The sequence below is a fragment of the Lissotriton vulgaris genome, unplaced genomic scaffold (assembly GCF_964263255.1).
Source record: "Lissotriton vulgaris unplaced genomic scaffold, aLisVul1.2 SCAFFOLD_980, whole genome shotgun sequence".
Taxonomy (NCBI): Eukaryota; Metazoa; Chordata; class Amphibia; order Caudata; family Salamandridae; genus Lissotriton; species Lissotriton vulgaris.
This window is the reverse complement of record NW_028255356.1, coordinates 350,189-378,130: the sequence shown is the minus strand read 5'-3', so window position 1 is coordinate 378,130 and position 27,942 is coordinate 350,189. Positions and strand designations below refer to the sequence as shown.

At 46.4% G+C, this 27,942-nt stretch overlaps 1 protein-coding gene across 2 annotated transcripts in view; it reads right to left on the bottom strand.

Moving 5' to 3' along the window:
* Positions 1 to 27,942, bottom strand: part of LOC147659154 (E3 ubiquitin-protein ligase TRIM39-like) — a 376,357-nt gene that overhangs the window by 307,514 nt on the left and 40,901 nt on the right. Inside the window, exon 3 of one of the 2 annotated variants that reach the window (XM_086951936.1) lies at positions 10,863 to 10,868. The exons of the other annotated variant lie outside the window; for it this stretch is intronic. Coding sequence (XP_086808062.1) covers positions 10,863 to 10,868 — 6 coding nt within the window. The remainder of the gene's footprint in view (positions 1 to 10,862; positions 10,869 to 27,942) is intronic. 2 annotated transcript variants of the gene reach the window in all.

Below are 27,942 nucleotides of genomic sequence, written 5' to 3'. Positions count from 1 at the left end.
GACGATCCTAGCCCCACCTCCTGCCAGGAGGCCGATAGCTCTGCTCCTGCCAGTGTCAATGCTGGCTCCACCTCCTGCTGGGCGCCTGAGGACCCAGCCCTGCTCAGTGAATAGGCCCGGTGCTTCTGCCTGGCTCCACCCACAACAGACCCAGGATGTTGGGAAATTCCCCTGCATGGACAAAGGGATCAAAGCCGAAAAGGGGTATAAAAGAGGGACCCCTGAACCAAGAATTTAGATCACTTCTGACAAGGAACCCTGTAACCAAGGACAAGAGGCCTGCTGATCTAAGGACTTGCCTACCCCTTCTGCCAGTGTGCTGTTTGCTGGGGGGAATCCTGCAGTGCGTCTTTATTTTTGCCAAGGAACCAGGAGAGAGGAACTGTGTGTGTACTCTCACGCTTGATAAGAAAATCTCCAAGGACTGGAAGAGTGCCAGTCTCCTGCTGAAGTCACAGGGCTAAAGGACTTCATCTGCTAAAGTGCTATTTGCTGGAATCGTGAATCCAGCACCTTTGAAAGAACCAGCAATCTCGACGCCGACGGATGTCGCCGAATCCAGCTCGACGTAGTGGGTAACGGCCCCAGTGTCCCACTTCCTCGACGACCGGCCGCCGGGCCCGACCAACGCCAGCAGCAACGCCAGTGAGTGGGAGTACGGCTCTAGCTCCAAAGGACCTCGTGTCTGCACCGCTGCTGATCGCATCAACTGTGTGCCCTCTCAACGCCGGGAGCGCTGCTCACTCTGTGCAACCGCATCATCGACGACGACGCCTGCTGAGGCCTGATCGACACCGAAGACGCGACGCCGGATTGCTCGACGCCGCTGATCATCGTGTACTTCATTTTCCTAAAGGTACTGTGTTGTTGGGGGTCCGTGTGACTCCAGGCTCAACGTAGTGCTCCTCGCGGTCGACTCGAACCTTTGGATTAACTTTGCCTCGACGTCGTGTAGCCCCCGTGTGGGTTACCCCGTTGCTAAGAACTGTATTGCCAAGAAGAAGATTTGCTTTGATACTAAAGACTTTGTGCTAAAGAAGAAACTACCTTGAACTATTTTTCCCTGCCCAGAGTATTTATTGAGATTGTGTACATTTTTGTCGTTATTTGGTCTTGTGCTAAGCCTTATATAAAAATACTTATTTTTATAATACTACTGTGTCGTGTCCATTTGTAGTGTATTCACTGTATTACTGTATGTGGTCATAATTGCTTAACACACAGCCTCTGAGATAAGCCTGTCTGCTCTGCCAAGCTACCAAGGGGGTGAGCAGGGGTTATCGAAGGGTGTGATCCCCTTGCCCTGACTAGAAAAGGTGTGTCCCTATTTGTCAGAAGTGTATACCTCTGCCAACTAGAGACAGCCGGTTCTAACATTGGATGCAGCGGTGAGGATTTGGACCTTGCATTTATGACCCATGTGCAGTGATTAGTGTGCGCTACATAGTGAAAGCAGACCATAGCGCAGTCACAATCTAATTGGGAAGGATCCTATTTTTGGTTCTCCGCTTTTCTGAAACTTGATTTTTTGAACACTGCCAGTTTTGACCATGAGTGACAACGGAGTCACTACCCCTGTTGTTGTTGAGGAGGAATTCGACAGAGCGAAGATAAACGACTACGGCTTGAAGGAGCTGAAGTCCTTTTGCAAGCAGTTGAAAGTGCCTGCCAAAGGCCTCTCAAGAAAAGAGCAATATCTCAAAGCTTTGGAGGCCTGGTTGGAATCAAGAGATCCCACTGATCCAGTGGTGGTACCGCCAGTGGAAGGGGATGAGGAGGCGCCAGCGAATGGGCCTGAGTCCTCTCCCGGAAGCAGCGTTTCCTCCAAAGGTCTTTCCCCTGAAGATCGAGACGAAAGGGCGAAGGAGCGTGCATACAACATGGAAATGGCAAGGCTAAAGATAAATGGGCAGTTGGAATTAGAAAATGCAAGAGGTAGAAGAGAAGCTGATTTGGAGATCAAAAAGTTAGAGTTTGAAAGAGAGAAGTTAGCTTTGGAGCGTGAAACCAAGTTGAGGGAGTTGGACATCCAAGCTAAGAAGTTAGAATTGAATCCCTCTGGTGGCAGCATTTCATCTGGGCCTGCAGAAAGTAAGTTTTACTTTCCCAAAGATGTGATAAAGGATTATCATAGGAACGAAGATATTGGTCAGTGGTTTAAAGCATATGAGTTAGCATTGTTGGCCCACCAGGTCCCTGAGAAGAATTGGGGAGCGGGGTTGTGGGGTCGCTTTGTGAATGAGGGGAGAGATACCCTGTTAGACCTGCCTGTTGCGGATAGGATGTCGTATACTCATATGAAGGATGCTTTAATGTTGCGGTATGGCCTAACCCCCGAGAAGTACAGACAAGCTTTTAGAGAATGTAAGAAGTTGCCTGGTACGACGTGGGTTGAATATGTGTCTTATTTTTGCAGAGCCATGGATGGTTGGGTAAAGGGCAGCAAAGTGGAAAGTTATGAAGCTCTTTACGATTTGTTTGCTTGGGAGCATTTGTCTAATAACTGTTTTCCAGAGCTGCGCCAGCACCTGATTGATAGCAAGATATCTAACCCTAGAAAACTTACTGAGGAGGCGGACCACTGGGTCAGTACCAGGGTCCACAAGGGTCCAGTGGGAGACTCAGCCAAAGGTGGGCAGGGTCCCCAGCAGAAGAGTGGGGGGGACAAGGGTAAACAGAAGGAGTCCCAGAAAGGGCCCCAAAGTAATCCCCAAGGGAACCAAGGGAAAGGTTCCCAGCCTCCCCCTGAGAAGAAGCCAGGGGCCCCGATGGGTAAACCTGTTCATAGGGGCCCCCTAACCTGCTACACTTGTGGGCAGGTGGGACACCGGTATTACGATCCCCAGTGTCCCATGAAGAAATCGAATGCACCGCCGAGTGCACCCCCCGTCAGTTGGCGAGTGTAGCCTTGGGAGGGGAGGAGATGGTTGTCCATGGTGGGAGGGGTCCCGCAGAAATGTCCCTGGTCTCGCTAGGAGACATGCAAATGGTCCCTCCACCCCCTCTGCCTAGTAACACTAGTAAATATAGGCAGTGGGTGACCATTAATGGCCATAGAGTGGAAGCTCTCAGAGACACCAGAGCGAGTGTGACAGCTGTCAAGTGTCACTTAGTGTCCCGAGAGCAGGTGGTTCCCCACGCATTCTACCCCGTGATAGCTGCCGACAACTCCCAGAAAGAGTGTGAGGTGGCTCAGGTTTCCTTTGAATGGGGGGGAGTTTCAGGTACTCTTCAGGTTGCTGTGAGGCCCGCCATGCCTGTCGATTGTCTCCTGGGCAATGACTTAGAAGACTCCCCTTGGGCTAAGGCGGAGAGAGAGGCGCACTTGAAAATGTTGGGTGTGCCAGAGTGGGTGTGTGCAACCACTCGTTCGATGACAGCGAGTAAGGGTGTTGATGGGGTCCCGGAGCCTGAAAGTACGGCCCAGGACCCAGCTGTGAAGAGAAGAGGCAGGAGGCGCGGAAAACCGGCCCCCGTAGTTCCCGTGGTCCAGGAGGAGGTAGACCCTGAGGGGGATGCCCTGGAGCCCACAGGGGAACAAATTGCCGAACTGGGAGACCTGCCCGAGCTGACCCACTGGCAGCAGGATGGTGGTCCCTCCAGGGAGGAATTCCGTGCGGAACAGAAAGTGTGCCCTTCTCTTGTGGGCATGAGGCAGCAGGCCTCAGCCCAATCCTCAGGTGATCAGTCAGGGTCACATTTTGTGTACTGGGAGAACGACCTCCTGTATAGCGAGCCTAAGGCTGCTGAGCCTGGGTCAGCCCGTGTGCTGGTGGTACCCCAGCGCTTCAGAGCCTTCCTACTGGGTTTGGCTCATGACGTTCCTTTAGCTGGACATCTGGGGCAGGACAAGACCTATGACAGGCTTGTCACCCATTTTTATTGGCCTCAGATGCGAAGGGATGTAGACATCCATTGCAAGACTTGTCACACTTGCCAGGCAAGTGGGAAAAGCGGAAGGAAGCAGAAGGCTCCCCTCCAACCTTTTCCAGTGGTCAGTACCCCCTTTGACCGGGTGGGTATTGACATTGTTGGGCCCCTGGACCCCAAGACAGCCCTGGGCAACAGGTTCATCCTGGTCTTGGTGGACCATGCCACACAGTACCCGGAAGCCATCCCTCTCAGTACAGTGACGGCCCCCGTGGTGGGACGGGCACTGATGGGTGTTTTCTCCCGGATGGGGTTCCCCAGAGAGGTGGTGTCAGACCGAGGCACCCACTTCATTTCGAACTATATGAAGTCTCTGTGGAAGGAGTGTGGGGTAACCTACAAGTTCAATATGGATAACACTGGCGCAACACGTGCAAGAGTGGCTCCTAGGGCACTGGTTATGGGCTGAAGTATTCAGCAAAGTTTGTAAATAAAGTTTTTCAATAAAGTTTTTCAAATACAAGGATAATGAAACACTGTGTGTGTTGTTCGTTTTCAAATGTTTTTATTCATGCTTTCGGATTTCTTCTTCGTTTTTATGAAACGTTCCCTTCATTATTCAATCATGAAGTACAATCCATAACATTCCCATTCTTGACATTTCCAATGCATTTCGCCCGTTGGGCTTCGTCAGGGAAATCTATCAAATGAAAAATATCTATCACTGATCCAAACTTGATGTTAAATGTTATAACATTATTCCTAAATCTCAACAATCTATTAAATCATGAATAAATTGGGGCTCAAGGAGATTAAACTGCCCAGTTTGATGTCAACTATACATTTTCTACATCAGCATTAACATGGTAGCTCACGAGGTTGAATTATCACTGTGTGTTTGTTATCAAATAAACCGAACCCTTCATCACAAAGATCCCTCCCCTGTCTTTAAACTTAATAGCAGCGGCAGTTTGTTCTGTGTGTAGCGCGTTAAAACTGCTTTCAGTAATGTTTAAAGCGTTTAAAGCGTTCAATGCCCCAGGCGGGTTGCGAGTCGTTTTACAAGCGTGTTTAGCGCAACACGTATAAATCCAAGGCTTTACGCGCAAGTAGTGTTATGACTAAAAAGATTGCAGTTCTCACCCGGGATCTGTTCAAAATACGCGCGTCGTTCCTCTACGGCGTGTGTCTCTTCGGTAATGAGCCGGCAGCGTGTGACGCTTAAGCCGGAAGTGTCTGTATTCGTGAGTTTATGTATATTTAAAGGGACACCTACACTGGCGTGTGTAACCCGTCATATGACTCATCTAATTGTTTGAGATTCAAAACCTATGAATTTTCTGCAATGTACAAGTGGATAATAACACAAAACTCCATCATATAAATCAATAAATAGTAAACATGCTGAAAATAAACATTAATTTAAACAAGTGGATGCATGTTATAGCACAAGTCTTTCTTTTATCAGTCTTTCTTTCACAAATAACAGCTATATTCAACCCTTTCATTGATTCCATGTGGGGTTAAACTTTGTAGATAAAAAATCCAATGATTTTCTCGCATGAGAAGGGTCTTTTTGTTGTCTCTGTCTTCATTTTTATCCACAATTTCTAGGATGCAGGCTTTGATTTGATTTATTTGATGCCGTTGTTCCAAAAAATGAGGGGCTACTGCCGATTTCATTACCTTCGTTCTGATATTGCTTTTGTGTTCTGTGAGTCTTGTCTTTAATTTCCGCTCTGTTTGGCCTACGTATACTTTCCCGCACGGGCATTTGATAAGGTAAACAATGTTTTTGGTGTCACATGTTCCTGTTACCTTTAATTTGATTTTATTGCCCTTCATTGGATGCGTAATAGTGTTGCCTTCCATGATGTTGTGGCAATTACTGCAATTCCTAATACATGCTACAACGCTTTAAAAAGCGAGGATACCCAGAAAACGTATTGAAGGCTTCCATGGAAAGAACTCAAACTAAAACAAGAGAAATGCTGTTGAACGCAAAACCAAACAAAAAAGAGGCAAAAATTACCTGCATAAGTAAATTTTCCACAGTGAGCCATTTGGTGAAAAAAGTCATTAAAAAACACTGGCCAATGTTACAAACTGAACCAGATTTTCAAAACATATTTATGGAGGAACCCATTTTCGCTTATACCCGAGCAAAGAATTTGGGAGAGATAATCAAACACCCGCATACCATTGAGGACAAAAAAACCTATAAAGGAACAATCCCGTGTAGGAATTGCAGTAATTGCCACAACATCATGGAAGGCAACACTATTACGCATCCAATGAAGGGCAATAAAATCAAATTAAAGGTAACAGGAACATGTGACACCAAAAACATTGTTTACCTTATCAAATGCCCGTGCGGGAAAGTATACGTAGGCCAAACAGAGCGGAAATTAAAGACAAGACTCACAGAACACAAAAGCAATATCAGAACGAAGGTAATGAAATCGGCAGTAGCCACTCATTTTTTGGAACAACGGCATCAAATAAATCAAATCAAAGCCTGCATCCTAGAAATTGTGGATAAAAAGGAAGACAGAGACAACAAAAAGACCCTTCTCATGCGAGAAAATCATTGGATTTTTTATCTACAAAGTTTAACCCCACATGGAATCAATGAAAGGGTTGAATATAGCTGTTATTTGTGAAAGAAAGACTGATAAAAGAAAGACTTGTGCTATAACATGCATCCACTTGTTTAAATTAATGTTTATTTTCAGCATGTTTACTATTTATTGATTTATATGATGGAGTTTTGTGTTATTATCCACTTGTACATTGCAGAAAATTCATAGGTTTTGAATCTCAAACAATTAGATGAGTCATATGACGGGTTACACACACCAGTGTAGGTGTCCCTTTAAATATACATAAACTCACGAATACAGACACTTCCGGCTTAAGCGTCACACGCTGCCGGCTCATTACCGAAGAGACACACACCGTAGAGGAACGACGCGCGTATTTTGAACAGATCCCGGGTGAGAACTGCAATCTTTTTAGTCATAACACTACTTGCGCGTAAAGCCTTGGATTTATACGTGTTGCGCTAAACACGCTTGTAAAACGACTCGCAACCCGCCTGGGGCATTGAACGCTTTAAACGCTTTAAACATTACTGAAAGCAGTTTTAACGCGCTACACACAGAACAAACTGCCGCTGCTATTAAGTTTAAAGACAGGGGAGGGATCTTTGTGATGAAGGGTTCGGTTTATTTGATAACAAACACACAGTGATAATTCAACCTCGTGAGCTACCATGTTAATGCTGATGTAGAAAATGTATAGTTGACATCAAACTGGGCAGTTTAATCTCCTTGAGCCCCAATTTATTCATGATTTAATAGATTGTTGAGATTTAGGAATAATGTTATAACATTTAACATCAAGTTTGGATCAGTGATAGATATTTTTCATTTGATAGATTTCCCTGACGAAGCCCAACGGGCGAAATGCATTGGAAATGTCAAGAATGGGAATGTTATGGATTGTACTTCATGATTGAATAATGAAGGGAACGTTTCATAAAAACGAAGAAGAAATTCGAAAGCATGAATAAAAACATTTGAAAACGAACAACACACACAGTGTTTCATTATCCTTGTATTTGAAAAACTTTATTGAAAAACTTTATTTACAAACTTTGCTGAATACTTCAGCCCATAACCAGTGCCCTAGGAGCCACTCTCGCACGTGTTGCGCCAGTGCTATCCATATTGTTTTGAATATACTCCTGAGCGGGGAGTATTCCCAGGAGCACGGTACTCAATTTAAACTTTGATTTAACCAGCAGTGCACAGTTTACAAACCAATTTTGTAACCTACAAGTTCACCACTCCTTACCACCCTCAAGGAAATGGGCTGGTTTTATTTTTTTATTTATAATTACATTTGTTAAGCGCGCAGCTACCCGGAGGTTTCCCGGCGCTAAGGCAAACTGAACGGTGTAGGGGGTGGAAGGAACGTCAAACTAGAGGAATTAAATATTGAACAACCAGGTTTTAATTCCTTTACGGAATGACAGAAAGCATACTTCAGAACGTAAAGATTGAGGTAAGGAATTCCATAAGGAGGGAGCCAGCAGGGAAAACTAGCGTCCTCCCATTTTGGCTCTGTTGATGCGTGGGGTCCTAAACTTGTTCTGAGTGGAAGACCTGAGTGTGGGGGGGGGGAATGTATTGCTGCACCAGAGCAGAGAGATAGTGAGGGGCTCTTCCAGTCATTATTTTGTGCATGTAGCACAGAGCTTTGAACTTAATTCTGCTCTCGATACGCAACCAATGCAATTTACGCATGTGCTGTGTAACCGAGGATCTGGCAGGCAGATGACAGATAAGGCGAACTGCCATATTCTGTACCACTTGGTACTTCCTGGTTACCTCCTTGCAGGCACCCAGAAGTAAGATGTTCCCATAGTCCAGGCGTGAGGTGACAAGAGCCTGGACTACAGTCCTCAGGGTGTCAGCTGGCAGCATCCACGTTATTTTCCTCAGCCACCTGATGATGGTAGTACAGGTGGCGGAGACTTTCACCACGTGTTGCTTGAAGGATAATTGGTTGTCAAGGAGGACCCCAAGATTGCGAGCAGACACGGTTGGAGTAGGCAGAGGGCCCATCTCTGGTGGCCAGTGTTGGGGGCCCCAGAGTGAGGTATCTGAGCCAAACAGGAGCAGCTCTGTTTTGTCCCCGTTTAGTTTTAATTTGTGCTTCAGCATCCATGGTTGAGAGATTCAACCGGACCCTGAAAGGCATGATCATGGGTCTTGAAGAACCAATGAGGCGGAAATGGGACGTCCTCTTGCCATGCCTGTTGTTTGCTTACCGAGAGGTGCCGCAGAAGTCTCTAGGGTTCAGCCCCTTTGAGCTTTTGCACGGTCACCCGGTAAGAGGGCCTTTGAGTCTGGTCAAGGAAGGCTGGGAGCAATCTCCCAGGAAACCTCCCCAGGATGTATATAGCTACATGCTGGCCTTTCGGAACCAGACTCGGCGCTTCAGAGAACTTGCTCAGGCAAATCTGGAGGCCAGCCAGGAGGAGATGAAGCGTTGGTACGACCGGAATGCCACTCTGGTAGAGCTTCAGCCTGGACAGGAAGTGTGGGTCATGTCCCCTGTGGAACCTTGTGCGCTCAAGGACAGGTGGACTGGACCGTTTAAGGTTGTGGAGAAGAAGAGCGATGTCACCTACCTGGTGGACTTGAAATCTCCCAGGAACCCCTTGCGGGTCCTGCATGTCAACCGTTTGAAGCCCCACTTAGAAAGGTCCGAAGTGGGCATGCTCCTAGCTACAAATGCTGGAATGGAGGAGGAGAGTGAGCCTCTTCCTGAGTGCTAAAGAGCAAGACGGGTTGGTGGATGGTGTGGTCCTCTCTGACACACTGACCCTTGAGCAGAAACAGGATTGTCGCCACCTGTTGGGACAATTCCCGGATCTGTTTTCCTTGGTTCCGGGTGTCACTCATTGGTGTGTCCATGACGTTGACACCGGAGACAGCCCTCCTGTGAAGCACAAGGCTTACAGGGTGACTGACAAGGTTAGAGCATACATTAAGGAGGAAGTCTCCAAAATGTTTGCGTTAGGGGTGATTGAGTCCTCTAGCAGTCCTTGGGCCAGCCCAGTGGTCTTGGTCCCGAAGGCTGCAGCGCCTGGTGCTTCACCAGAACTCCGGTTCTGCGTGGATTACCGAGGACTCAATTCGGTCACGAAGACTGACGCGCACCCCATCCCCAGAGCTGATGAGCTCATCGATCGGTTGGGGGCTGTGAGGTTCCGTGACGGTTCCGTGACGACTTGAACCCGTGTTTTCAAGTTTGTCGGAAATACATAAAATTAGTATCAGCGAACCGCAAATGATCCATTTAGTATATCCTAGTGTTTTCGCTACGCTACGAGCAAGAGCACTCCTTCCACTGACACATTTCTGATATACACACGGCATCCATCTTAGATCGTGGCCGCCATTTTGTGGTTCCTTGCCCTCACATATGCAATAGCCTCTGATCATTTCATTCACTTCACTTTGATTAAGGACACGTAGCCTTAGCCGGAGATTCACCTCTTACATGACACGTGCACCTTAAACCAGATCACGCTGAAGCTGCATGACTCGACAAAGGCTGCCTCCTCTGCCCGAGGCCAGCCCACCTGAACTGGTTTTCCTGTCCATTGTACCTGATCATGATTAGGCGGCCGAAGCCGGTAGCCTTGCCCATTTACAACCCACAAACATCTCTTATCCCGTTTTCTATCTTCTGCACCTGGCTCTGCTCCTTTCCTTCTGGGCCTTTATTAGGGGGAGGTAACGAACTTTACGATGAGGCGGTCCGGGTCTTGAATGCAATATTGACAAGGGATTGTGATGGACTGGTGGGAACCCCTCTTCGTGATGTTTGGTATCAGATATTATCGACAGTTCCTGTGTAACGCCAAATATTTATTGTTTAGAGACACAAAGGTTTGGGAATGTACCGACATGTGAAATATTTGCCTAGAGCACAATTTTTAGTATATAAGGAGCAACCCACTTTGTACAAATCGAACAGTCTCCTAGATTCTGCCCGTGTGTAGATTCTGTGACTTCTGTGTCCCTGCAGTAATAAACCTTTGGTCTTTGACGCCACCATCGAGAAGCCCGTGTTTCTGTTCATTTGTGCACCAAGGCAGGTGGAACTCCGGGGTCTTTGGGTGTTGTACCCTGACACCTCTGGACGGAACCAAAAAGTCCAGAACTCCAATTGGCGCCCAACGTGGGGCGACGTCATTCGGTACCGGTCCAAAAGCCTGAAGAGTTCGAGAAGCTTCGTGTGAAGATTCCTGAGGGAGGCGCCCCACTTCATCGATCCCGGCATATCGCAAAAGTGGCCCTGAAGTTCTCTTCCACGAGGGTTCCCGTTCAGGACGGCTGCAGTGGGCCGTTGCCTTGACCGTCGCCCTGTCTTGGACCCGAAGTGGTGCAGTCCTTAGTACGGCGAAACGTGACGGGTTTCTCCTTGGTGACGTCTTCAGTGCCTCAGTTAAGTATTTAGTGATAGCTAGCTGGTTACTTTTGTGAGGATTGTTAAAAATCCTTGATCGGTTCTTGGTTTTGTTTGGTTTTGTAAGATTATCACTAGTTGTTCTGGTTACGATAATCTATTTGGTTCAGTTTTGGGTATCGATACATCAGTTCGTTTTGGTAGGCCTAAGTTCTTGGTTCAAGTGCACAATTTGTTTCGTGTTTTGTTTGTTTTGTGTTCCGGACTGAAAATGGTAAGTCGGAAAATGTTGTCTTGTTTTAGTTGCAACAGTGACTCACGATTGGAGGACTCTTGTCTGGTTCCTCCGATTGGGACTCCCCTATATGACCTATATTGTAAGTATGGCGTGGGTCCTATAACTTATAATGAGATATGGGTCCGTTATTGTAAGAAGGATGGTGTCCTTAGTTGGCCACTGCATGGTAGTTTTGAACAAGAGATTCTCGACAATTTAGAAGCGAAATTGTTTAGGAAGAAAGCCCGGCCGGCAATGTTTGACTCTTTTCGTTATTGGCGGAAAGAATCCAAACAGAGAGAAATGAAAAGGTTGAAGAAAGAGCAAAAAGAACTAGAAGAGTTAACTCTAGAGCAAGCGACTAAGCAGTTGCAGGCTGACGAGTGTGAGAAAGCCATAGATGTAGCCATTAGAGAGCGTAACTTAGCGATTGACAAGTGCTATCCTGCCTTGCCATCGAAAATGGCTAAGATACTGGAGGATTCCGAAAACGATCCTCTGCTATCTTATCTGTTACGGTCGCCTCCACCGTATGCACAAGGTGCTGCGGCTCCACTTATACCGGATGTTCAATTGCCGGTTGCTGGACAACCTGGTGTTCTTGTTCCTCAGAATCAAGTTCCTATACCTCCTGTGGTGAATGTAAATGTTCCTACAGCTCCTCCTCTTTCTGCACTGCCCGCTCCTATACCTACCACTGTACCTATTGGTCCTCAAGCTATTTTCCTCGATACTCCTACTGTTTCGTCATCTATTCCTACCTCTACTGCGTTCTCTATGTCTGCGAGTGTACTAACTCCACTTTCTGTTCGTCGAAGAATTACTGATTCTGTTACTAATATGCTGTCTCCTATATATAAAACCTTGATTAAGACTCCTACTCCTGACTCTGTTCAGAGACGGAGTCAGCTTCCAAGTACTGAGGAACGGGGAGTTTTAGACTCCACGGCTCTCAGATGGATTACAAAAGTTAGAAGATATAATACGAAAGATGTGTTAGAGACATTTATGCAATGGGGAGAGCCAACACAGCGATACGTCTTCGACGAGATGTGCTCGTTGTTGCGTGAGGAAATAGAAGAAGACGATGTCGAATCAGATTTGGAAGATTTAATTAAAATTCAAAAAGAGTTTGCTGCTGGAATGATAGTGGGCGATAATATAAAGGAAGCGATGGAACTCATTTTGAGTTTTAGGAATGATCCATCTCTTCGTTCGCCGAGAGATTTAGAGAGAGGTAGAATGAAGCTAAGTCGCCAATATCCTATGAGGGAAGTTCCTCCAATTTGGCGCGAAGCAGTACAACGTGATGATAATGCGGGTATTGCAGCTGCTCCAGCACAGTTCCAAAGAGTATGGATACATATTCCGTGGAAGCGAGCAGAAGTGTTAGCAGTGAAACAGGCCTTGCCAGATCCACGTAAGAATCCAGCCGGATATTACAAGGAATTGACACAGACAGTTGAGGCTTGTATAATGAACTTAGCCGACATTGATATGTTGTTTGGTAATGTAGTTCCACAACCAGTGTGGGCTAAAATTCGTAGAGAGGATCATCAGGCTGCTTTAGGTGGTGATTGGGCAGCTATCACTGCAGCAGATGCTCAACAAATAGGTGGTGCGAAACCCGAACCTTTGATCGCTAATCTTCCAGGCAGAATAATAGATTTAATGAAGACTCTGATGCCAGCATTGCGTGTTAATTGGGATAAATTATCCGCATGCAAGCAGAAGAAAGACGAAAGTGTCTCCGACTTCTTCACGAGGTTCGAAGAGACTTTTGTAGACCATAGTGGTCAGGATATGAGCACTGAAGGAGGACAGAGATTGTTTGTCGATAAATTTGTGCATAATTTGTTACCCGAATTATGCAATAAATTGAAAGACTCAGAAAGTGCGTGGGCTGTATCTACGACAGCGCAAATACTTGCGACTGCACAGTACTATGAAAATAGGGATAAAGAGGAAAAGGAGAAATTAGAGAAGAAAACGAAAGATTTAAAGACTAAAGTTCTTTTACAGCAGGCGTATCCGCCTCGCACGAATCAGACTAATATGCAACAGAATTCGTATCAAAAGACAGATTATAATTCGACCAGGCCTCAATACCAATGGAATCAGTGTGCGTACTGTAAGAAAGAGGGTCACTATAAAAATGATTGTCAGATTTTAGCGCAAAATAATGCAGCAGCAGCTCAGAGAGGTCGTGGTGGTTTTGCACAGAATTCTAGAGGTCGAGGACGAGGTGCTATGCCTCCACAAACTAATGATCGTCCTTCTAATCACTTTGATCAGCGAAATGTACAGTCAGCTCAACAGAATAGATCTCAGCAATATCTTGTTGAGGATTATTGTGAAGTAGAAGAGGGATTTCAACAAAATGGGTACTAGGACAGCCATAGACAGAGAGAGGGAGTAGTATCAGTTCCAGTGGATCAGAGTGGGCCTTATGTCGCAGTAGCAACATCAGGTGTAGTCGAACCGTTTCTGTTGGATACTGGTGCCACAAAAAGTTCTATCATGCATGCGAAACTCCCTGGCGCACCTTTGTCTGGCTCAACAAATGTTTCCGTAGGTTTTTCAGGCGCCCCTGTGTACAACCCGATATCTGGTCCTTTGTCTATTTCTGTTGGACCGTGTCAATTGAAAGCACCCTTAATTTTGACGACAGGTTGTAATGAAAATCTGCTTGGTTTAGATTTGTTAAAACGACTATATGCGACATTGTACTGTTCTCCGGAAGGAGTACAGCTTACTTTGGGTAAAAGACTCACCTCTCCGATGTACTTGTCAATGGACGCACTCCCGCCGGAGCTACGTTCACTCCCTGATTCTCTTTGGGCGACTGGTCCCAATGATGTAGGTCTACTAGAGATTCCACCGTATGTAGTAACTTTGAAAGCGAATGTGAAATTTCCAAGAATTCCTCAATATAAAATATCGAATGAAGGTGAGCGTGCACTCTTATTGATTGTGCAAGATTTGATTAAGAAAGGTGTGGTTGAAGAAACGCGAGGAAATGTTTGTAATAGTCCTGTATTGCCGATTTTGAAACGAACAGATCCTACAAAGCCTCCAGTCTATAGGTTTGTCATAGACCTTAGAGAAGTTAATAAGATTGTAATTCCGCAGTTTCCTGTAGTGCCAGACATTACTGCCTTGCTAACATTGATTCCCGCTACAGCCAATTGGTTCTCAGTCATCGACTTGAAGAATGCCTTTTTCAGCATTCCGATAGCCGAGGAAAGCAGAGATATTTTTGGCTTCTGTTTAGGAGGTCGCAGTTTCAGATTTAAACGCGCTCCACAAGGCTACTGTGAAAGTCCATCTATTTACAGTCAAGCTTTAAAAAGCCAGTTAGATTCTTTTGTCCTTCCTCCAGGTTCTGCCCTAGTACAGTACGTAGACGATCTTTTAGTGGCTGCCGATGACAAGGAAACTTGCAAAGCAGCTACAATTTCACTATTGCATCATTTGTCTAATTTGAATCATAAGGTGTCACCTTCCAAAATGCAATATTGCTGCCAAGAAGTAACCTACTTAGGTCATCTCTTGTCAAAGGAGGGAAGGAAGTTGACCCCAGAAAGAATAAAAGCAATTATGCAAATGAGTGTTCCACGCACACAGAGGGAAGTACGTGCCTTTCTAGGTATTACCTCTTACTGTAGGCAATGGATCCCAAATTTTTCACTTTTAGCAAAACCGTTGGTAGCTTTGACTGGGAAAAATGTTCCGAGTCCGGTGCCATGGTCTGATGAATGTCAAAAGAGTTTTGCTGAATTACGAAAAGCTTTGTGTTCAGCTCCTGTATTGGGCACACCTGATTACAGTAAGCCATTCACGCTCTACGTTCACGAAAGAGAAGGTTGCGCGTTGAGTGTTCTGACACAGAAGTTTGGTGATAAACAACGCCCTTGTGCGTATTTCTCATCAACATTAGATCCGGTAGCTAGAGCATTGCCTAGTTGTTTGAGGGCTACAGCGGCAGCTGCAGCTTCCATTCGACAATCTGCTGGTTTGGTGATGAACAATATGCTAGTGGTCATGGTTCCTCATGCAGTGGACACACTCATGAACCGAACGAAGACACAACACCTTACTAGTGCGAGATTATCTGGTTACGAGCTGACGTTATTAGCGAGTCATATTCAGATCAAAAGATGCAATGTATTGAATCCAGCAACATTGTTGCCGACTGATCAAGAGTCGAGTGATTCTGAGCCACATGACTGTTATTTCAAAACGGAGGAAGAGACAAAAGGTCGTATCGACTTGAGAGATACTCCTCTATCCGACCCAGATGGTACGCTGTATGTGGACGGGTCATGTTTTAAATTGGAGAATGGTGATGTGACTGCTGCCTACGCGGTAACGACTTTGAAGACGATTGTGGAGACTGCAAGAGTGAGTCAGAATTCTGCCCAAGCTGCAGAGTTAATAGCTCTTACGAGAGCGTGTGTTTTAGCTGAGGGAAAGAGAGTGAATGTGTTTACAGATAGTCAGTACGCATTTGGCGTGGCCCATAGTTTTGGCCGGTTGTGGAGAGAAAGGGGTTTCATTACGTCCCATGGGACTAAGATTCAACATGGTCAGCTAGTTAACGACTTGTTAGAATCTCTAACCTTACCGACTGAAGTTGCGATTGTGAAGTGCAGTGCTCATAAAGCAATCACGGATGATGTTGGTCGGGGAAATGCCTTTGCTGATGAAACCGCTAAACAGACAGCTAGAGACATGATGAGTAGAATGTATGTTGCTACGTCTGCAAGATGGATTGCTGAGTCTGGAATGTGTGAGGACACAATGGAAAGTGTGAAAGAGATTCAGAAAGAAGCGACTGAGGAAGAGAAACGCGTATGGAGAGAAAGTACGGGCAAATTGGACTCGAATGGATGTTGGATCGATTTGACAGAACAGCAGCGTTGGATGTTGCCTGATGCGTATGTGCTTGCAGTAGTGACGATGGCGCATGGAGTGGCGCACATAAGTTCTAAAGGGATATGTAAGATGTTAGCTCCGGTTTGGAAGAATGAGGGAATCGGTAAGTGTGCAGAGAGAGTGGTGAAAAATTGTATGGTGTGCTTGATGCATAATCCTGGCAAGGGAACTCCAACTCCAGCTGGTCATTTCGCTCCTCCTTCCTGTCCCTTTGAAGTAATACAGTTAGACTTCATTCACATGGAACGCTGCAACAATTTAAAATACGTCCTGGTGGTAGTTTGTGCTTTTTCCAGGTGGATAGAAGCATACCCACTAAAGGACAACACTGCTTTATCAACTGCCAAAATTCTTCTCAAAGAATTTTTCCCTAGGTTTGGAATGCCACGGATTGTATGGTCAGATAACGGAAGTGAGTTTATAGGGAAAGTTATGCAGAGTGTGTGTGCTGGTCTAGGATTGAAACAAAAATTTCATAGTGCGAACCATCCCCAATCTGCTGGTTTAGTCGAGGGTTACAATGGCACTCTGAAGCTTAAAATAGCCAAAATTCAAGCATCCACAGGTTTGGCTTGGCCAGACGCACTTCCTTTGGCCTTGTTATCAACGAGAGCAACAGTGCATTCTAGAATAGGGCTTTCTCCATATGAGATTGTATTTGGCCGCCCGGCAAATGTCTGGGGTGTGCCAAGGCCTAAACAATTCTGCTCCATTGAATATCCTATGTTGATAGACTACCTTTACGACTTGACTGCTAAATTAAGTCTTATTCATCAACAGGTTTTTGATGCTTTGCCAAAACCTCCGGAGAGTCCAGGGCATCAGCTGAAACCCGGCGACCACGTGGTGGTCAGAAATTTTGCGAGGACAAAGAATCTTCAGCCTCGCTACATCGGCCCCTTCCAAATCCTGCTGGCGACGAGGACAGCTGTACGTGTTGCTGGTCGCAAGCACTGGATCCACGCTTCTCACGTAAAGCGTGTTCCACTGCCGCTGCCCTACGACGACTGGGTGAAGAAGGGAATTGGTGCCTCCGAATCTGAAATAACTCCAAAATTTGTCCCTTTCAGCGATGCCGATTTGATTTCTGACACTTTGAAACGTGACTCTCCTCTTGAAAAGACTGCTTTGAACATTGAAAATTTGTCTCCAGCATCAGAAGAAACTTTGCCATCTGCGAACGTAAACTCTGCAACAGCTGCTAGTGATACACTATTTTCCGATCAAACAGTACCAGCGAAGAAAAGATACAACCTTAGAAGCCATAAAAAGGACTAATAAAGCAGGCAACTGCATACTGTGATTTTGATATATATATATATATTTTGAACTTTTGCCTTCAGCCAGGAAGTTTGTTATTGTTTATTGTTTTTAAAATTGCCTTGCCGTCTGGGTAGCCGTAGGGTCGTGGCTGTGTGCCTAGTTTGAATTTGCAGGGGTCTGACACAAGGTCGATCTTTCTGTTAGTACTGGGAACTCCCAGGGCTGACAGAGGCATTTTCATCTACGTACACATCATCAGTGGTCGCGAGCGGATTGTAGAAGATGGAGCTTCCTGCGCTGCAACGAAAGAATGTGATTTACGTTCGCAGAAACAGACTAAATAGAATTCTTCATAGCAAATGTTTCTTGATGCAATGTGCCATTACATTTTTGATTGTTTTAGCAACATTGGTGGGTGGAATTGTCTTTAGCATAAATTTGATTTTTGTGCCAGTATCTACAGTACCTCCCCTTGATCCTGCTATTTCTACTGTTTCTTCTATACACTCTTTTCACTCGTTTCCGGAACATGAGCAAGCTCGACGCTCAGAATTCATTAATAATACTTTTGTACAGCTCTTGCACCAACACCAACTGGTAGTTAACACGACAGACTGTTGGGTGTGTGGCTTGATACCTCACACTATGGATAAAGGTATTCCCTATCTGGTTTTGCCTTGCAGCTACAATGGATCATTTCAGGCCCTTCAAACCATCTTTGCTTATGCTCTTGAGACCTATCCTCCACGTCCACCACGTTCCACTAAATATAACTCTGCCAACAAAGCCTTAGTCCAGGGAATTATTGACATGGTCAAAGACGTCAATAATACTCCATCATACCCTAGAGACGAATTGCGAGTATATTTAAGTTGGAATACTTCAGAGTATCGCCTTAGTTTAGGAGAAAGCAAGCGTAAAAGCTCAACTCCAATCTGGGTCGTACCTCACCGAGGTCAGGTCTGTTTGCAAGGTAATGGGAGAAATCCGAGAGCTCAGCTAGGGAGGAGTGAGTGCGTAGAGACTTATGTGTTTCCGGCTAACTCTTCCCCTGCCTTTCTTACTGCTAGGGGTACCTATTTCATTTGTCGAGACAGAGCTTATACATGGTTGCCTGCCGACTTCTCAGGATCATGTTATATTGCTCGATTATTGCCTCCGACATACACTGCTTCACCTGATTACCACAGAACAAGAGTAGCGAGAGGTGTCTTCAGCAAGGAAGATACAGCTGGTCAGGAAGCTGGAGACTTCTTCAAAGGCTTCCTTCCGTTCTGGGGGCCTATGGCCAATAGTAGAAACATACGTCAGCTAACACGGGTAGTTGAATCTACTATTACCGAAACTGCTGGTGCCCTTAGCAATCTGACAGCTGAGCTTCAGGCGGATAGGCTCATGACATTGCAGAACCGTATGGTTCTAGATGTTATACTTGCAGATCGAGGTGGGGTATGCAGAATGATCCAATCGAGCTGCTGTGTCTTTATTCCTAATAATGCTCCAACAGTTTACGAGGCGATCTCTAAGTTGCACAAGATTTCGGACTCCATACATGTAGATGAGGGAAACTGGTCCTTTATGGAGTGGGTTTGGACTCTGATCTCAGCGTGGGGATGGAAGGTTCTAATGGTCATTGGTGTCATCTTAATATTACTATTCTCATGTTGTCTGATTATACAGTGTGGTCCTGCTCTGTGTAGTCTTTGTGCTACAACCTGTTTTAGGAAACCACCTGCATTTGGAGAAAAGACACGAGAAAGGATGATGATACAACAGCATGTCACTGACCTGATGAGCATAGAACTAGAGTAATTGCCTATGTAAGGGCAAAAGGAGGGTCTGAGGTTCCGTGACGGTTCCGTGACGACTTGAACCCGTGTTTTCAAGTTTGTCGGAAATACATAAAATTAGTATCAGCGAACCGCAAATGATCCATTTAGTATATCCTAGTGTTTTCGCTACGCTACGAGCAAGAGCACTCCTTCCACTGACACATTTCTGATATACACACGGCATCCATCTTAGATCGTGGCCGCCATTTTGTGGTTCCTTGCCCTCACATATGCAATAGCCTCTGATCATTTCATTCACTTCACTTTGATTAAGGACACGTAGCCTTAGCCGGAGATTCACCTCTTACATGACACGTGCACCTTAAACCAGATCACGCTGAAGCTGCATGACTCGACAAAGGCTGCCTCCTCTGCCCGAGGCCAGCCCACCTGAACTGGTTTTCCTGTCCATTGTACCTGATCATGATTAGGCGGCCGAAGCCGGTAGCCTTGCCCATTTACAACCCACAAACATCTCTTATCCCGTTTTCTATCTTCTGCACCTGGCTCTGCTCCTTTCCTTCTGGGCCTTTATTAGGGGGAGGTAACGAACTTTACGATGAGGCGGTCCGGGTCTTGAATGCAATATTGACAAGGGATTGTGATGGACTGGTGGGAACCCCTCTTCGTGATGTTTGGTATCAGATATTATCGACAGTTCCTGTGTAACGCCAAATATTTATTGTTTAGAGACACAAAGGTTTGGGAATGTACCGACATGTGAAATATTTGCCTAGAGCACAATTTTTAGTATATAAGGAGCAACCCACTTTGTACAAATCGAACAGTCTCCTAGATTCTGCCCGTGTGTAGATTCTGTGACTTCTGTGTCCCTGCAGTAATAAACCTTTGGTCTTTGACGCCACCATCGAGAAGCCCGTGTTTCTGTTCATTTGTGCACCAAGGCAGGTGGAACTCCGGGGTCTTTGGGTGTTGTACCCTGACACCTCTGGACGGAACCAAAAAGTCCAGAACTCCAGCTGCCAGGTACCTTAGTACGTTTGACCTAACGTCTGGGTACTGGCAGATCGCCTTGACTGATGGGGCAAAGGAGAGGTCCGCATTCTCCACACCAGATGGGCTATACCAGTTCCGGGTAATGCCCTTTGGGATGAAGAATGCCCCTGCCACCTTCCAGAGGTTGGTCAACCAGGTCTTGGCTGGACTGGAGGATTTAAGTGCCGCCTACCTGGACGACATCGCAGTGTTCAGCGCCAGCTGGGAGGAACACTTGCGCCACCTCCAGGAAGTGTTGTTGGCCCTGCGCGGAGCAGGCCTCACAATCAAAGCCAGTAAGTGCCAGATTGGGCAGGGTTCGGTGGTGTACTTGGGGCACCAAGTAGGGAGCGGCAAGGTTGCCCCCCTGCAACCCAAGATTGATACCATCCTGGCTTGGGCGCCGCCCAAAACCCAAACTCAGGTGAGAGCCTTCTTAGGACTCACGGGTTACTACAGGAGGTTTGTCAAGGATTACGGTAACATTGTGCACCCCTTGACTTCGCTGACTTCCAGGAAGCAGCCACGAAACGTGATCTGGACTGATGCCTGTCAAACGGCCTTCGACACCCTGAAAACTGCAATGTGCACAGCACCTATACTCCAGGCACCCGACTTCTCAAAAGAATTTATTGTCCAGACGGACGCTTCAGAGCATGGCGTGGGGGCTGTTCTAGCTCAGGTAAATGAAGAGGGCCGAGACTTGCCTGTAGCCTTCATCAGTCGGAGGTTACTTCCCAGAGAAACGAGGTGGAGTGCGATAGAGAGAGAAGCATTTGCTGTGGTCTGGGCGCTGAAGAAGCTAAGACCCTACCTGTTTGGGACTCACTTACGGGTTCAGACAGACCACAGGCCCCTCAGATGGTTGATGCAGATGAGGGGTGAGAATCCGAAACTGTTGAGGTGGTCCATTTCCCTACAGGGGATGGACTTTACGGTGGAACACCGCCCTGGTACCGATCACACCAATGCTGATGGTCTGTCCAGATTTTTCCGCCTTAGTGACGAGGACTCCCTAGGTCTAGGGTAGTTCTCCCCACATTTCAGCTGGAGAGGACACGTGTTAGACCTGACATCATTGGCTTGAGTCTCTCCTCCATTTTTTCTGTTTGCCTCCACTGTTTTCGATGTTTTGCTGGTATATGCTTTGGGCGCTGTGCCACGGCTGATCCGCTCCCTATGTTAAATTGATGTATCGATTGTATCCATGTTTGGCTTATTTGGTTTACTGTCAGTCCCTAGTCTAGTGCACCAGGAGTGCCGGGGCTTGTAAATACAAATGCCGCTCGTGGGCTTGCAGCACGTGTTGTGCCACCCACAGGAGCGGCCTCGTAAAAGAATGTCTACGGGTCGGTCATTGCGAGACCCACGTGCAGCCTAGGGCTGTCACGCAGGCTGCGCAAGTATACCTACTTGCCAGCCCCTCAAACCTTCCCTTGACTTCATGTTAGTCACCCCTATGGTAGGCCCACGGGCAGGGTGCATTGTGAGTATAAGGTAGGACACGCCTGACCAAGTTGGCATGTCCTAAATAGTGAATTACAGCCATCGTCGTTCTTCACTATTGCGAGGTAGCCTGCTGTCCATTAGTTAGAATGGGCCGCCGGGATTATTAATGCTATGATCCTAGTTGGCTCGGGGAGCATGGTGCAATGTCGAGTTTGGTATCCCTGAACTCGAGGTTTAATTACGCATCCGTTGGTGTGGATGGTTTTTGGACTCTGGGTTTGAAAATAGCACTTTTAGAAAGTGTCTATTTTCTTGTCTAACCATTTCTGGTTTCTGCTGGTCTTGCGTGTGTGTGACAGGAGCTGGGTGGCTCCACAGGTCTGGATTAAGCATGGGCGGAAAATCCGTTTCGCTCGTGGATTTTGCGGATTTTCGGTAAATTCGCAATCCGCGAGATTCGCGAATCTCCCGCAAAATCCGCAAATCCGCGAGCAGCGGATTTTATGGCTTGCTCGCACTGTTCGCGTGAGTTCGCGGCTTCCCAGTACAACTTCGCGCCCCGCGAATAAGCGCAAAATTGCAGAAATACGATCTTAGCAAAACTGAAACTACTTACCAGGTTCAAAAGTTCAGGCTCATCATTAGTAGCCATTTCCTGAGGGGCCCCTCCAGAGTTCAGTTGCCAGTTGCAACTATTATGTGACCCTGCTCTGAACCTCAGAATAGTTACACATATGCCACAAAGGTCCTGAATTACAGCTAAGGGAGACAAGCAGGAGCCAGGCTGGAAGTTCAAATCCATTAATCAGCCCCTAATTCATTATTGTCAGTTGGGGCAGGGCAGGTGTTGTAACTAATTTTGCAACAATGAAAGCACTTAGAAAGTGCAAAAGATCACTAATCGGGAAGCACTAAGGAAGCAGGTGCCAGCTAAAAAAATATTCTGTGACACATTAATCAGCCCCAAATTAATTCAGGTCACTTGAGGCAGGGAAGGTGTGCTTGCTTTGCCACAATAATGTACACTGACTGGACAACCAGAGGGTGCTGTGATGAAACAGAGGGTGGCATGGGTGGGCCAGAGGGTGGCATGAGTAGTCAGAGAGTGGCAGTGGTGACAGAGAGTGGCAGTGATGAAGAAGAGTGTCCCAAACAGGCTGGACACGTAGAAACAACAAGTTCGCGAAACTTGCCACCCGACAGGTAAGTTCGCGTTTTGCGAAATTGTACAAACCCTCGCGAACTGGCAGAAACCCGCGCGAACACAAAAAAAAAAAAAAAATCCGCAAATTCGCGAGAATTCGCAGATTTTGCGGATTGCGAGTTCGCAAATCCGCAAAATTCGCGAACGCGAGATTCGCAAAATTCGCCCATGCATAGTCTGGATGAGTCGGTGTGGGATGAGTGGGACATTTGCGTTGATAGTAGGGGGAGAGTAGTTGCTGATAGCCTGCTCTGCCTGATACAATGCTGGCTCCACCTCCTGCCAAGCGGCTGATGGCTCTGTGCCTGCCATGGACGATCCTAGCCCCACCTCCTGCCAGGAGGCCGATAGCTCTGCTCCTGCCAGTGTCAATGCTGGCTCCACCTCCTGCTGGGCGTCTGAGGACCCAGCCCTGCTCAGTGAATAGGCCAGGTGCTTCTGCCTGGCTCCACCCACAACAGACCCAGGATGTTGGGAAAATCCCCTGCATGGACAAAGGGATCAAAGCCGAAAAGGGGTATAAAAGAATGACCCCTGAACCAAGAATTTAGATCACTTCTGACAAGGAACCCTGTAACCAAGGACAAGAGGCCTGCTGATCTAAGGACTTGCCTACCCCTTCTGCCAGTGTGCTGTTTGCTGGGGGGAATCCTGCAGTGCTTCTTTATTTTTGCCAAGGAACCAGGAGAGAGGAACTGTGTGTGTACTCTCACGCTTGACAAGAAAATCTCCAAGGACTGGAAGAGTGCCAGTCTCCTGCTGAAGTCACAGGGCTAAAGGACTTCATCTGCTAAAGTGCTATTTGCTGGAATCGTGAATCCAGCACCTCTGAAAGAACCAGCAATCTCGACGCCGACGGACGTCGCCGAATCCAGCTCGACGTAGTGGGTAACGGCCCTAGTGTCCCGCTTCCTCGACGACCGGCCGCCGGGCCCGACCGACGCCAGCAGCAACGCCAGTGAGTGGGAGTATGGCTCTAGCTCCAAAGGACCTCGTGTCTGCACCGCTGCTGATCGCATCAACTGTGTGCCCTCTCGACGCCGGGAGCGCTGCTCACTCTGTGCAACCCCATCATCGACGACGACGCCTGCTGAGGCCTGATCGACACCGAAGACGCAACGCCGGATTGCTCGACCCCGCTGATCATCGTGTACTTCATTTTCCTAAAGGTACTGTGTTGTTGGGGATCCGTGTGACTCCAGGCTCGACGTAGCACTCCTCGCGGTCGACGCCGAACCTTTGGATTAACTTTGCCTCGACGTCGTGTAGCCCCCGTGTGGGTTTCCCCGTTGCTAAGAACTGTATTGCCAAGAAGAAGATTTGCTTTGATACTAAAGACTTTGTGCTAAAGAAGAAACTACCTTGAACTATTTTTCCCTGCCCAGAGTATTTATTGAGATTGTGTACATTTTTGTCGTTATTTGGTCTTGTGCTAAGCCTTATATAAAAATACTTATTTTTATAATACTACTGTGTCGTGTCCATTTGTAGTGTATTCACTGTATTACTGTATGTGGTCATAATTGTTTAACACACAGCCTCTGAGATAAGCCTGTCTGCTCTGCCAAGCTACCAAGGGGGTGAGCAGGGGTTATCGAAGGGTGTGATCCCCTTGCCCTGACTAGAAAAGGTGTGTCCCTATTTGTCAGAAGTGTATACCTCTGCCAACTAGAGACAGCCGGTTCCGAAAATATGAACACGACAGGAAGAATAATTCATGTAAAAGAATTAACAGTGTTTCTAAAAAGATTAGGTGAATTAGGCAAATGGAGAGTAAAATGGAAAAGAGAGGAAGACTGAGTTTCCTATAAGAGAAATAGCTGGCGGAGAGTATGTGCATGGACAAGACAGGACATTTTACTGTTTACAAATGATTTTCCTCGGCTGAGAGAAAAACCTGTGGAATGGTATCGCCAGGTAGACAGATTTGTTAATGTTTCAAATGTTCTTTGGATTGATCTTGATGGATTCTTTGACATTTGTAGTAAACCGCAACAGACTTGGAGGGTTTAACTGTAGGTTTATTGTAGAAGCTGACAACCCAAGCGGAGAACAGGACCATCTGTAGTCCAGGTAGAGACAGAGATCACCAACTGTCCCCAGTGGAATACTCAGCGCAGCTGAACCACATAGAACACTGGCAACCTAGGACTCTAAAACAGAGAGGAGAACAAGCATAGCTAAATACAACCTAAGATACTACATATGCCTTTTCTTAAGAAAGAAACCTGAGCACAAAAGGGAAAGCTAGCAAGAGGGAAAGGAAGAGAAAGGGCGCTGAGGAAGAGAAAGAAAGGAAGAGTGAAAACAAAGGCAGGGAGAAAGAAGGAAAGGGTGAGAAGAGAGAAGAAGAGAGGACAGCAGAAAAGAAGAAAAAGCGAGCTAAAACTAAACCATTGTGAATAAGTAAAAACTTAAACTCTATACCTATGAGGAACAGACTTAGTGCGAGAACTGCGCCTCAGGACCGTTTGTCCCGTACAATCTTGGTTTTGACTGACAACAGAGGAATTTGTGACAGCAGTGGAACAACCGTGTTCAACCGGTAAGGAACTTGTGACAGCAGAGGAACAACCAGGCTGACCCGGCAAAGAGCATTTCGCCAAACGACTCTTATTCCACCAACTCCCATTAGCCAGTTTAACTGAGTTCCCTCTGACCTCACACACTTGAACAGGAGAAGAGAATTTAGAATGCCCCTTTTTCACATGAACAGGTTTTTTAATGGAGACGAAATCTCCCGGGACCAGATCAATCACCTTAACATTCTTCCTCTTATCGAAATACACCTTCTGTTTAGACTGAACAGACTCAACATTGGAACGCACAACTTCATCATTCCAACACCCACCTTTCACCCACCTGGACATCCAACCGGGACAGGACAAAGTAGAAGCCTTCCGACCGCGTAACTACTCAAACGGAGAGACCCCAGTGGTGGAATGAGGCGTGGTCCTGTAAAACCACAACATGCTTCTCACAGAGCTACTGACAACACAGCTATTCTTTAGAGCCCACTGAATGCATTCCCCTAGGACTTTGTTCATCCGTTCCACGAGACCATTCGTTTCTGGATGATATAGGGAACTCTTCAGGTGTTTGATACTACACCTGTTCAAGTAATTTTCAACCTCCGATGAGACAAATTGAGTGCCGTTATCCGTGACCAGAAACTCTGGAAACCCTTCCTTCAAAAAGACATCACAAAGAAGTCAACAACAGTCTTGGCAGTGACCTCTCTGACAAACTTGACCTCCCGCCATTTAGAATAATAGTCTATAAGGACCAGGGCAAACCTAGAGGAAAAATCAAGCGCATAGAAGGGACCAACAATGTCCAATCCGAGTTTCACCCAAGGTGCAGGAGGAAACTCAATGGGGGACAAGGGCTGAGTACGTAATTTTACAACCTTATCACAGCTAGAGCAGATGACACATCGCTTAACAAACTCATCGATCTCTCTATCCATGTATGGCCACCAGAAGGAAAGACGAACTCTTCTCTTGGTCAAGGTTGCACCTAAGTGCCCTTCATGTGCACACTTAATTAACCTTTCCCTCAGGACCAGTGGAGGAACCAACTTGTCATCTCTTAAAATCAAACCACTCTCAATCGTAAGCTCATCTGCAACTTGTAAAAACGTTTTGAGATCAAAGGCGAGATTCCTTTCCTTAGGCCAACCATTCTTGATAAAGGTGACAACCTTCTGTAACGTCACATCTAAAAGTAGGGCTTGTCTCCACTCATCCTCGGTCACCGCACACAACTGGGGAAGATCAATAGAAGCAACCAGGTATTGGTCTTTATCATCCTGATCTGCATCTAAATCCTTATCAATCATGTCAGAGGAACGGGAAAGAAAATCAGCACACCCATTCTTGTTCCCAGGAATATACTCCACCAAAAAATCAAACTGAAGTAACTTGGAGGACAGACGTGCGATTCTCGGTGTGAATCCTCTTACATTCTTCCCACTCAGGATAAACACAAGGGGTTTGTGGTCAGTCCTGATGCAAAATTTCTTACCCCAAAGAAAATTCCTGAACTTCATTACAGCCCACCAGCAAGCTAGTAATTCCTGTTCGATGACAGAATACTTGGTTTCAGCACTGGACAAAACCCTAGATGCAAAACCCAACGTATTGAGATCACCATCCTTTTTCTGTGACAGGACAGCACCTAACCCCACATTACTGGCATCAACAGTCACAGTACACATTAAAGAGGGGCCAAAATGCTTTAAAACATTTGGAGAAGTCAGTTGTTGTTTCACCCACACAAAAATCTCTTCACACTCATTGTTCCACTCAAAAGGAACACCTCTCATTAACATTCGTGTCAAAGGTCTTAGTTTGGTTGCAAAATCCTTTATAAACTTAGAGTAAAATTCACACAATCCTAGGAAGAACTTCAAATCACTCTTATCAGAGGGAGCCTTGGCCTTAGTGATAGACTCAACTAGACTAGACTTTGGGAAGATCCCCTTTTTGTTTATCATATGCCCCAAATAATCCACTTCACTGGTAGAGAAGACACATTTGTCGCGCCGTAACACAACCCCAACCTCTTGAAACTTAGACAAAACTTTTTTCAAGATGGTGTCATGAGTGTTCTTGTCAGGAGCATGTATAAGTACATCATCTTGAAAAATTGACAACCCGTCAATACCCCTCAGCATCTCAGTCATGACTCTTTGGAATACGGACGCCGCTGAGGCAAGCACGAACGGCATCCGTACGTACTGAAAAGTTCCAAAGGGTGACACAAAGGCAGTGAGGGGCCTGGACTCAGGTGTGAGTTCGATTTGATGATATGCGGATGCCAAGTCCAACTTAGAGAAGAGCTTGGCATCCTCCAAACTAGCCAACAATTCGTTAATGTTTGGAAGGGGAAACGAATCAACCCAAATTTCCCTATTTAGGCAGCGCAAATCTACACAAACCCTTAGTTCGCCATTTTGTTTTCTGGCAACAACCAAAGGAGACAACCACAGTGAGGACTCTACTGGTTCAATGATCCCCTTATCACGCAATGTCTCTAACTCCTTTTCTAGGTCATGTCTAATGCTGAAAGGTACATTTCTAAGTTTATGTTTCACAGGACAGGCACCATCCTTCAGAATTATT